Source organism: Amphiprion ocellaris, chromosome 20 (genome assembly GCF_022539595.1).
Source record: "Amphiprion ocellaris isolate individual 3 ecotype Okinawa chromosome 20, ASM2253959v1, whole genome shotgun sequence".
Lineage (NCBI taxonomy): Eukaryota > Metazoa > Chordata > Actinopteri > Pomacentridae > Amphiprion > Amphiprion ocellaris.
The window spans coordinates 29,640,335-29,653,473 of record NC_072785.1 but is presented as its reverse complement, the minus strand read 5'-3'; the positions used below and the strand labels follow the sequence as shown (position 1 = coordinate 29,653,473).

General features: G+C 37.8%; 1 protein-coding gene across 1 annotated transcript in view; it reads left to right on the top strand.

The window, feature by feature from the left end:
* Positions 1–13,139, top strand: part of LOC118469217 (uncharacterized) — a 90,302-nt gene that overhangs the window by 7,661 nt on the left and 69,502 nt on the right. The window contains exon 5 of the mRNA XM_055005978.1: positions 577–693. Coding sequence (XP_054861953.1) covers positions 577–693 — 117 coding nt within the window. The remainder of the gene's footprint in view (positions 1–576; positions 694–13,139) is intronic.

Below are 13,139 nucleotides of genomic sequence, written 5' to 3'. Positions count from 1 at the left end.
CATAACAAAGATCCAAAAATAGAGCAGACTGGTAGTTTTGGGGCTTTTCCACGTTGCCAGGTTGGTATTTTAACCAGTTTGCATGCAGATCTCCCTAAATTTGCTCTGTTAAAGGTCTGTTTTATATGGAAATAACAATACTGCACATATCAATGGTATTGTAGAGTCTTTTATGAGAATAAATACTGATAAAAAGGTATTAATACTGCATGAATTTGTTTAACAAGAAAAAACACTGGTAAAATGAACCATCTTTGCAGTATTTTGAGCACTGTGGGGACTTTATAAAACTTTTATTAGTTTGCTGAAAAGGGCAACAATATAGGACCTTTAAAATGAGCCAAAGAAAAGTAATTACAACTAGATTTTGATGCAGAGTCCCACTACAGAACCAGATCCACAACACAGAGGCTGGAAAATCCATCACAGTACCATAACAAATTAAGATAAATTCAATAACGTGGACAGAAAGAGGGTGAACTGAGGCTTTTGGGGCATTTTCCCATGTTGCTAGGTTGGTTTTCCATGCAGATGTCCCTGAATCAGCTCTGTTAAAGGTCTGTTTTAATGATCCAGGCTTCACCAGGCCCAGGCAGGTCTGATTCCTCCGTGAACTGCTGGGACCAACAGGCTGAAACTCATCCAGCCTCCCGACGGCAAATTAAAGAGGATCACCGAGGCGGTATTTATAAGGTGAGTGATTGGTTTTCATGTGCAGGATTACACTCTGTCAGAGCGCCGCAGGGCAAACATCTCCCAGCAGCTAATAAGCAGCTGTGCAGGGGAAAAAAAAAGAAATGACATTGTGCCGTAACCACATCTAAAGTCAGAAATAACAGAGCAAAGAAAATGATTAGTGCTCTGGATGTCTGTCAGAACGTTCAGATGTGATGGCAGCTCAAACCGCTGATCTTTGAACTCTTCAGCCTTCATCTGCGGTTTTACTTCTTTTAAGGGTTTTTTTTTCCTCCTCCACTCTGGGAATCACCTTCCTCCTGAGAAAACGAACAAGGTGGCAGTAAAACGTGATTAATGGGAGATAAAAATATCTCACCGCTGTCAGAGAAGATTATTACAGTTTCCAGACTGATGAAAAGTTGATGCCAGTAGATTTCGGTCTTTAGTTTCGGAACTGTTTGCCTTCTTACAGTGTTTAATAAGAAGATTATTAGCACTCTCATGTCTGCATGGTGGATATTAAGAAGTCCAACTCACAACATCCTGTGAAATTGTCGTTTATACACTTTTTTTGTCATGATTTAACAAATGAGACATGATTGATGTTGAATGTTGAAGTTGTCGGTAGGTATATATTTAGTCTTCTCATCTTACTCATAGATAGCAAAACATAAAAATACAACCTAAAATGTCAAAATGTTTGAACTGCATTAAATAATTTTGGCAAATGTCCAAATAAATTGGACTCGTGTGCTAGTGGAAACAAGCAAATCTTCCAGAGCCATGGAAATCCACAGTGGGAGGAGGGTAACCTGTTCTCCTAAACCTTCGAACTTTCGTCAATGCTTGCATCTGACAGATACTAGATCAATGCGCCAATCTGTTCCATCTGTGATGTCAAAGTTCTTACTAAGCTCCATACTGCTAGCATCTGTAGTTTTAGTGAGTCCAATGAGCTCCTGTAGCTAAAGATGTCTTTTATTTATGTTTGTTTTTTGTTTTTATTACATTTCTTTTTTTTTTGTTTGTAGTATTTTCTTTCTTGCCGAAATACCTGTTTTCACTGTTTGACTGAAGGTGGCGCTACAGGCTACATAGCTGTAGTTAGTAAATTAGAAGAAGCTGGAAACAAAACCAGTTTTTCCTACGAAGATGACAAAACAAAACTTTGTCCATGTACAAATGTAGAATGAGAGAAGTCCTTAGGAATGATTTTCTATAGCAAAAGTTGTGATTATTCTTCCATGTCAGCTGGTAGCGAAAATGTTTCATGTTTTCCGAAGAAAAAGACAATGAAAGAAACAGCTGATCAGTCATGTGGGTTAAATGTTTGCTATGTCGGAAGGTATTCAGAAAAGATGTTTTCATCTCGCATAAAGTGAATTAACTCTTAAAAATGTCAAAAAAATGCAAAAGTAGGGTTGTTTTGTGTAATTGTGCTGTTTTAACTTTCTCTAATGCGATACTTGTGTGGAAACATGGCTGCTGACGACAGAAATATTCACATACAGTCTTGTAGCATCAGTTTCTGGTGTCCACTGACTTTTATGGATCTATTGAACATCAGAGCACATTGAAAAACTGGAGTTAATGATGAAAGATTACACAGTGTGTTAAAACAAGAAGTCAGTGATAAAGTGTCAGTATGTGATAGACAAGTTGGGAGTGAAACTGGGTTCAAATGTCAGATTTTGACAGATTTTCAACTTTGGTTTCTCTAAACCACGACCACAAACATTCTCAAACCTCACTGACGTCATAATTTGAACCCAAATCACATTTTTCTAACCTTATCCAATTCATTTTAACCCATAAACTTTCCATAACCAAGTCATTCTTTATCCTAACCAAACCATTGTAATGTTTCATTATGGAAAGCAGCTACAAACTTGGTGTTTTGTTGAATACACTGAACAGTTTTCTGCCATGAATGAGCCACAGTCTTTTAAATTCCATGTTTATACAGCAGTAAATGGTTTAGTGAAGCTTGGTTACGTCTGTGTGGTTGGTTTAGGTGACAGAAACAGCTAAAAGTTGGAGAAAGAGATGAGTTTGGTTGAATATTTAACAGATATAACAGATTGATCAGGTAGAAGCAGAATCTGTCATACCCTAAGTAGCTAAGGTTTTTCTCAATTTCTGTGTTGTTTCCATTCATATATATATATATATATATATATATATATATATGTATATATATATATATATATATATGTGTATATATATATATATGTGTATATATATATATATGTATACACATATATATATATGTGTATATATATATATATATATATATATATATATATATATATATATATATATATATATATATATATATATATATATATATATACATATATACATACACTAGGGCTGGGCGATTTGACCTAAAAAAAAAAAATCTCAAATTTTTTCCCCAAAAATCCCGATTCACGATTTATCTGATTTTTTTTGCCCCCTACCTAATCTCTGCACGCCAGAGTCCAGTCTACTTAATGCAAATGAGCTGCAGCCCTGTCCAGGTAAACACACCTGATCACAGCTGGAAATGCGCTGCATGTGGCTGCTGGTCTGGTTGTGGTGCGTTTCCAGCTGTGATCAGGTGTGTTTACCTGGAGAGGGCTGCAGCTCATTTGCATAAAGTAGACTGACTTCTAGTTTATGCAAATTGGATGCCGCATGCGGAGATTCCACGCATCGTGAAACTGTCCTCAAACTTCTAAACTAGGCGTCAGTGACATAAAACGAGGACAGATTCAGCTGCTGCACAGATTATTTCTCGCATCAAATGCTTTCAGAAATACTTTTCGCTGACGTGTTTCTTGAAATAAAAGGGAAAGTTTGCGGCCGAGCCGCTGTGTTTATCCGACTTGTCTGCAGGACTGTCCAGCTGAAAGCTCGGTCATGTGACCACGTAGCGTCCTGCTGTTGGTCAGTGCTGTCATGTGACCATGTTGTGGTCCGCTAGTGACCACCCACCGTCCGTGTGATTTTCAGATATGGTGCGTTGCCGTGCGGGAAAATAGCATCTAGTGAACACGAGCCTTTAGATCTGCACCACTCGCCGCCATGTTGTTTGTGTATCAAGCGCGGGGGTGAGGGGGGCGCACTCTGAACTACGGGAGCCCAGCGGGAAGGCGTTGGTGGCAGATGTTGATGAGAAAATTGATTTTCATTAAAACAAATCGACATTAAGTACAAACTCGAATTAATCGATAAAATCGATTTATCGCCCAGCCCTAATATACACTTACAGGAACTTTCTGGGGCTACAATACTGCTTTCATTGGAAAATTTAGCACTTTTTTCTAGTTTCGAAGGCTGATAAGTATAAATTTGTCCTCTGCTGGAACCATTCGATCAATTGGATCTGCAGGAAACTATGGGATCTGTGCTCAGAATAACTTTGAATGTGTCCAAAATGATTAAAAATTAGTTATAAATGACTCAAACTTTGTCAAAAATACTGATGTTAGAGTCTCAAAAGTTGGTGAAATGTCAACCAAAGTCTATATTTTAGTATGAAATATGGATCCATCCATATTTGTATACACTTACTGGAACTTTATGGAGCCATAAAACCACTTTTGTTCAAACATTTTACACTTTTGACCATGTTTACAGGTCAATAATCAAAAATTTGACCTCTTCTGGAACCACTTAATAATTCAGATTAGCTGCTAACCCTTCTTTCTGTGTTCTCACCAAACGTCATCTCTTTGGGAGTTTTACTTCTGGAGATATTGAACCCTTAAAATGCCATCCGAGGTAGCATGTTTTTTTGTGGGTGCAGCAAAAGTACTTTCCAGAACTTAGTTTAGGGTTCCAAATAACCAATCAGTAAACTCTAATGGAGGTGGTGCAGGATCATCATTGTCTGAAATGACATTTAAGAGGGTTTTAAGAACTAATTATGAGATGTAAACTGATGATTTCAGGATCTGGAAGTCATGATTTCTCTTCCTTCTGTTCGAAGTTGTGACTTTAAGCTGATTCCAACCAGATCTGACATCCAAGTGTTCGGGTCAAACTCTCCGCCATGTTTTATTCAGACGTCATTTTATCAGATTCATCTTGATTGGACCCGTGTTCTGAGCTTTTTATCTCTCACAGTATTCACCAGACATCACTGAAAGTTTGCACAGTGGAAGTTTGGTGGAGGATAAAAGGGAGGATGGTGGAGCTTCGGCCTTTTCCTCCCCAACGGTTCGGAGCTTTGATCAGCGGCAGCATCGCTTTAATCAGCGACTACAAAGGCTGCATGCAGAAACACACTCGGCTAATTACTGCTGACACATTACAAGACAGTTACACATCCTGGTAGTGACGGAGCTGAATCCTCCAATCAGTCCGGAGAGCTTTAACGAGCCTCTGTTTGAATATCATGCCAACAGGAACAGATTCAGCTGCAGGAAGATTCAAGATTCGACTCTACAGCTTTGAGTTTTCATTCAGGATGTAGAAACGCCGCAGCAGGACTCAGAACCGTCGTCTACATATCAGACTTTCAAGCTAATTAAGTGACAATCTCTGGCTGAAATTGTCGTCACATTCCGGCCGCAGAAGAGTTTTACTGGATTTTAGCAGCAGAACAACTCAACAGGACATAAATATACAGGACGGGTGTTCTTTGAGCTTCCCTGGATTCAATTTGAAATGATATAACTGAATGCTGCGTTAAAGTCTCAGCTTCAGTTTAGCTTTATCCTCTACTGGAGCCATTAAGTCATTTGGATCTGCAGGAAACAACAGCGACTGTGTCTAAAATAACTCAAAGTGAATCTAAAATTGCTTTAAAAAAAATTGTTTAAAATGACTCAAAGTTTGTCCAAAATTACTCCAGAATTTCCAAAACTGTTAAAACAACTCACAGATTGACTGTAATACCCAAGAACTTGTTCAAAAAGACTCAAAAACTGCACGGAACTACTCTAAAAATATCTCACAGATACTTGAAAATGACTCGATGTAACTATTTTAAAATGTCAAAATAGAAAAAAAAGGAATTTTTCCACTTTTTACCAATTTCAAGGGTTGATAAAAAAATTGCCCTCTGCTGGATCCATTCAGTCATTTGGATCTGTTGGAAACTGTAACATCTGTGTCCAAAATAACTGAAAATTTCTTTAAATTGACTCAGGGTTTGTCCAAAATAACTCCAAATTCGTCCAAAACTGTAAAAATGTCCAAAACGACTCAAAAATTGGCCATAATAATCAGAAACTTGTCTAGAATGACTCGACAATTGAGCAAAACAGCTCCAAAAATGTCCAAAATAACTCACAAACGCCTTAAAATGACTCAAAAATGGTCCAGTTGCATGAATGCCACTATTTTAACATGTCAAAACCAAATAGAAGTTCTAATACGACAAAAAAATGTCCAAAATAACAGAAAATTTGTCCAAAAAGACTCAAACTGTGCAGAATGACTCAAAAAAAGATAGATAGATAGATAGATAGATAGATACTTTATTAATACAGATTGAAATTCAAATGTCTCACAGATACTTCAAAATGATTCAGATATTGTCTAATTGGACTCATGCCACTATTTCAACATGTCAAAAGAGAAAAAAAAAACGGAATTGTTCCATTTTTTGCTCTTTTTCAAGGGCCAATAACTAAAAATTTGTCCTCTGCTGGAACCATTCAGTGATTTGGATCTGTTGGAAACAACAGCATCTGTGTCTAAAACAGCTTGATATATGTCCAAAATAACAGAAAATTGGTTTAAACTGACCCAAAGTTTGTCTAAAATGATTACTATTATTAAAATGAAGCTGCAGTTCTGAGAACAAAGGTTTTTGTTAGGTTTTTCTTTGTTTCTTTGCTTGTTTTTGTTTGTATTTTGTAGATTTTTAGGAGTCAGAGTTGCTGTAATCCCATGAAATGTCCACTTTGTCTTTTGTTTTCTTGCTTCTGCTGCTCAGGTGTCACTTTTTGGACGCTTCTTTTTGAGTTTTTTCACCCCAGACGCTCGTCTCCATTAAAGTAATTCCCTCAGTGTGATGTTGAATCAAGCAGGACGTTCTTAGTTGTGTCACTTCGTTTTGAATTCCCGTTCGGCTCTTCACCTCCTGAACCGAGTCTCAGTAGGAATCTGAGACATGAAACGAGGATTAGTTCAGTGTGTCGGACAGCCGAGGGTTTCTGTCAGGACGCATCCGTGTCACATAAACACACACGAATTAAAAACGCTCAACACGCTGCAGACGAACAAAAACACACTCATCTGTACGTCACATATGGAAGCATCAGAAAACACCTGAGAAAACAGAAACGTCTGGTTCATGAGCGACGACGTGACTCAGCTTCATCATCTCCTGTTTTATTTCACATTAGAGAAAACACGCTTCACTGTCCGTCCGTTTGTGTCGAAAAAAATTGACATTGGAAAACTGACATTTTGGACCATTTTACAGACTAAACAGCAAGAAAATATCCAACAGATTACTTGAAATCTAAAATATTAATTAGTTGCAGCCCAAATTCACAGTGATAGAGGTTAACCTCTTCAAGATGGGGCCACTTCTTACCATCATTTAGCAATAATTCCGTATTAACCAAGAGGGAATTTAACTTCCTCACCTCTTACAAATTTCTACAAATGCGGAAGCTCATGCATGTTTGTTTAGATTCAGTCGCAAAAAAGTTGTTCCTCCAGTTTTGCCAACAGCTGCTTATGGTGACATCACAAAGGACATTAAGTAGAAAGGTACTACACTCAAAATGGCCACCAGTGGAAACACTACAACTCCCAGAATGCCCCATAAGTCAGACAGGTGCTTCAGTAACCCAATCAAAACAGAACTTGAGGGAAGGCAGAGAAAACATGGTGGGAAGGAACCAGGAAAACTGACTGAAGAGACCATGAGTGTTCAAGAATGTTTAAGAAACGGACCAGTGGAAGAAGATCCCTTTGAAATGGGGAAAATCAGAGTTTTTGGAGAACTTTCGGAAACTTTTTCCCTTCTGGGACATGCTAATTCTGATCCGAGACTTTGTTTTGTTTGAAGAACCCACATGTTGAGAATCTGGTCGAAGGAGAACACGAGGTGCAACATGTACGAACAGTATACCAACATCAGAACCTGCTACGGGTGTTTTTGTTGACCACTGGTTGGTGCAACTTTGTGATTTCACCATGAAGCAGAACTGGGATGATCCAACCTTCATGCTGAGGATCATCATGGAGACCAGAGGAGGATCTGCAGCTACCTTCAGGAGAAGACACAGCAGTTTAACAGTGGAAGAGCTGAGAAGTAGCATCAGGTGAGGAGCACCAGGAACATATTTGTTTTCTTCAACACTAGTGTGGTAGTCCATCGTAAGTTCTGCTTCCTGGGTCGGACTGTTGAGGTAGAGTTCTACTGGAGGTGTTTGATGGAGGATATTCAGCACAAACAACCCAAACTGTGGGACGATGGCTTGTTTCAATGCACCATATCATTAAAAATGCAGTAATTATGCTCAAATCTTTTGGCTGCATCCACAAATTTGTCGTTTCCCCACCAGATTTGTCTCCCCACATCTTCTTCTTCCCCTAGAGTTAATTCAAGTTACCCGGTTGCCATTTTAACAGTTTAAAAGAAATGGTACTCATTGTAAACGGTGCTTGACATGTTTACAAGCCTTGCAGGAGCACTGGGAGCAGAGCATCGCTGCACAAGGAGGCTATTTTGACAGCAAAATTCAAGCTAGCCATGCTTTTTTTTTAATGTTTATAGGACTGAACTTTAAGATTTAGCTTATCTTCTTTTGAATCCTCTATTTTGCCTGTTTTTTTAAAGTTAAATGTTTTATTTAAGTTGCGCTGCTCCATTTTAGCCTGCCGTGGTGACCTCTCATGACAAAACAACACCAAATAAAGACCTGTAATGGGTTTTAATCTTTGATTTTAACATGTCTGATGAATTCTAGATGGTTAAGATTGATAATTAAAAATACCTTTGCTTGTAGAGGAAACGCTAATCCCCCTAATCAATGCAGTTTGTTGGTTGAACATGATTTTATTAGAAAAACAATTGAGGAAAACGGTTTTGTTTTAATATTTCTGCAGCTTTAATGAACCGGTAATGAGTATTTTCAGTATTTCAGTGAAGTATGCAATATTTTCCTGTCTTAAGTTTTTTGGCAGCAGAGTACTTGCAATTAGGGCTGCCACAAACGACGCGTCGACGAATCGCCTGAGCACGATACGTCATCAAAAGCGGAAGTGAGCGCGGAACACGCATGGACATCCGGGCTGTATCGTGCATATATAGTATATGCATATATTATATACGCACAATACAGCGTGGACATCCGCGTTTACGATACAGCGCGGACATCCGCGCCGCATCGTGCATATACTATATATGCACGATGCGGCGCGGATGTCCATGCGTGTTCCGCGCTCCACTCGGACGGTGATTTCTGTTGCATTGCGCGCTCACTTCCGCTTTTGATGACGTATCGTACTCAGGCGATTCGTCGACGCGTCGTTTGTGGCAGCCCTACTTGCAATGATATATTTTTACACTGTGCATTAATACTTTACTCAGATAAATGACCCGAATCCTTCAGTCTTCCTGCCAGGGAATATTCTACAGACTTGCCACGAGCACATTTGACAAAAATAGGAAACTCTCACACTCCTCCGTCGGCTGTGAAGGCATGTTTATGAATGATGGAGCACTGGTGGAGGCAGCGGAGAGGAAACGCTGAATATTCATGAGGCCGTTTGAAGCGGACCTCCTCCGGCTGCAGCAGACTTCAGTCGGATGCTGAAGGTCGGAATAAAAGCTGACTCACGTTAAAATGACCATCAGTCCAACATTAAGCCTCTTTACTGCCGTCAGCTCAGCATGAGACACACATACTCATCATATACACTGGAAAAATTAGCGTTTTTAGCTGTTGTTTTTGAACAGTTTGCTGGCATTTTACAGTAATTTTACAGAAATTACTGATAATGTCCAGTAAAAACACAAAAAAATATGAAATTACCAGTTAACTGTTTAAAGATATTTGCTGTTATTTAAAGGAAAGATTTTTTTTGAGGATTGTATACTGTTTTGTTAAATTAAAGATAATATGTAGTTAAATTATGCATACTTACAAGTATAAATTTACATTTTCCAATTAAAAAAATAAGATAAAAACAGGCCAAAACTGAAAATAATGTCCATATCAAAAATCTTTACTTTTACAAATGGCAATTGTTTTTTCTCACAGCATTTAATCAGAAAATTACCTTTTTAAAAACTATTTAAATCAGTAAAATGTTTTGAAAAGTTTATTGTACAGATTTGAGCTGTTCTATCTATCTAGAAATAATACAGAAAAATATTAATTTACATGTTATTTGAAGAAAAAAAAACAAAAAATGCCAGACCAGTAAATATTTACTTTAGTAATTTTTTTTTTGTACAAATGTTAATTTGTTCTTGTGTGTTCTTACAGTAAAACAGTGTTTCACCATAAGATTATAATAATTGTGCTTTATTTAAATCAACAAAAATATAATTGTTTTATAGATATTAGCCATTATATGAAAGAAAATGTGATTAGCTAATTAAAAAATGAAAAATCTTCATGAATAACAAATGGGAAATGAATGGTTTTAATTGTAATTTTCTAAATAATTTTATGTTATTTTTCAGATTTTCCCAGTTTTATCAAATAACAGAATTTTTAGTAACATTATAGGAAAACAGTATGAATTTACACAGTAATTGAAAAAAACTGAATAAAGTCCACATGAAAAGTCAGTATTTTTATAAATAGCCATTTGTACTTTCACGGTGTGTTGCTAAAAAAAACAACTGTTGCATTTAAATCGGCAAAAAAATTTAATTTTTACAGATATTTGCCATCACTCTGACCACTTTTCCAGTTTTCAAACATTACAGTATTCCACCATTTTTTATATATTTCTTTTGGCACCTTTTTATTGTCTTTTTTTCCCATGGGGTTTTGTTTTACAGTGTAGGCTTCACACACACACACACACACACACACACACACACACACACACACATACACACACTGTGAGGCTGCATTTATGCATAAACACACACTCCAGTAAACATCCAACCACTAATGACTGCAGAAAAACACTGAAACGTCAAAACCCCACTGAAGCTCCATCACTCAGCCTCGGCTCAGGGTCAGGATTGGCTGATTCAGTTTGGCGAGCCGTACACCGTGAACCGTGATTGGCCGACTCGGGGGAGCAAGCTAATCTTGTATCGGACCAGCTGGTGGATCCCCAGAATACCAACGAGGTGTGATGGGAAGACTGGGAGGGCAGTGAGTTCACATCATATCTACACCAGCTTCTAGTCTCGGTCGGTTGGTTCCATTTATGTGGTAATTAAAAGCATCTGCATGCAAAGATGATTAGCTCAAAGAGACTAAATGTTGACAGAAGGAATCACCTGACTGGAGGAATTAGGAAGGAAAAATCTATGAAATGCTGCTGGTTTCGGGAGGAAAGTCTCCTGCTGACATGTCAGAGCAGAATTCAAGAAGCTTCTCAAGTGTTTGCTGTAAACTGACTCTCAGCTCTGAGAGTGAAAATAGAAAAAAATGTTATGTGACTGATTATCTGAGCTCTGAATGCTTCTATGAGTGGTGCAGATTACAGACCAAAATCAGAGTCACAAACCTATTTGCCCCAGAGCTGGTATACAATGTTTTGTCACCATGAGCCAGCATTTTTTAAAAAAAACATATTTTACTTTATAATCTGCAGATAATATTTTTAATAGGCTACTGCAGTTTAATTTCACCCATTAGATACCTGATACAGCTTCACTTCCAGGAGTAACTCCCCTAAAAGCAAAAGCCAGGCTAGTTTTTCCTCCTTTTATTTCCAGCTGTTATGCTAAACTAACTATCTAGCAGAAAGATATCTTGAAAAGGTTGTCACTTAATTTCACCCATTAGATGCTCTGCACTGGTTCACTTCCAGGAGTAAATCCCTGAAAAACACACATTTTGAACAAAGCCAGGCTATTTTTTCCTCCCTTTATTTATTTATTTATTCATTTATTTATTTCCAGCCGTTCTGCTAAGTTAAGCAAATAATCTAAGCTAACTGTCTGGCCAGACAGATATTTTAAAAAGGCTGCTGCAGTAAATTCACTCATTAGATACTGATTACAGCTTCACTTCCAGGAGTAATTACCCCTAAAAACACATTTTTGACGAAGCCAAGCTAATTATTCCTCCTCTTATTCCCAGTTGTTATGCTATGCTAAGCTAACCAGCTAAGCTAGCTCTCTACCAGATAGATACATTAAAAAGGTTGCTGCAGTAAATTCACCGATTAGATACTGGATACAGCTTCACTTCCAAGAACTCCCCTAAGAAAACACATATTTTTGAACAAAACCAGGCTAGTTGTTCCTCCCCTTGTTTCTTGTTGTTATGCTAAGTTACGTTAAGCATCTAAGCTAACTATTTGGTGGATGCATGTTTTAAATTTACTGCTGCAGTAAATTCACTCAACAGAAACTTGACAAAGCTTCACTTCCAGGAGTAACCCCCGGAAAAACACATACTTGTGAACAAAACCAGACTAGTTTTCCTCCTCCATTAGCTTAGCATAACGACTCCACTCATTATGCTAAGCTAACCATCAGCCAATATCTACTGTTTTCTTTGTGGCTTTATTCTCTTCCTCAAAATGAAATTCAAGTTAAAGTGTTGCTGTTTTGACAGAGTTTTGGAGAGTGTGTGTTCATAATTGGACTTCTCGGAAGCGTTACATATGTTGCAGGAGCACTGTGAGCAGAGCATCACTGCACAAGAACAGTACGTAAGTGTGGATGACTTTAAATCATTTAAATCAGGTGCATTTTTTGGATTTTTAAAGGCAAAATCTCCTAACCTCTTGATCCTCCTTATTCAACCAACATGACATCACTATCTGATAGTCGTTTAGATGTTTTGTCATGGGCGTGTCATGGTTACGGTCATGCAACATGTGGATTTATCTACCTGTGACTTCTTCCTCTTTCTCAAAAATGAAATTCAATTGGAAGTGTTGCTGTTTTGACATAGTTTAGGAGATTCAGCTCATCACTGACATGATTATATAAAGGGATTTCCAGGGAGCATTACAAGTGTTGCAGGAGTCCTGGGAGCAGAGCATCACTGCACAAGGACACTACTTTGTTTTAGATGATGGCAAAATTTAAATCAGGTGTATTTTTTTGGATTTTATAGGCACAGTCTCCTAACTTTTTGATCCACCTTACACAGCCTATAGTTAACATGCTAAAGTATCTTGTGCTTCATGACGTTAGTATGTAATTGCTGTTAACACGCACTTACTATATAGATGGATGACATGACAGCTGCTCAGGAAGTGAAGCAAAAACATCTGGATATCGCCAGCTGGCAGTTTACTAATTAGCAAGTCTATTTTTATTCTTATGATTTTAATTATGTTCATGTATTGTGTAAATA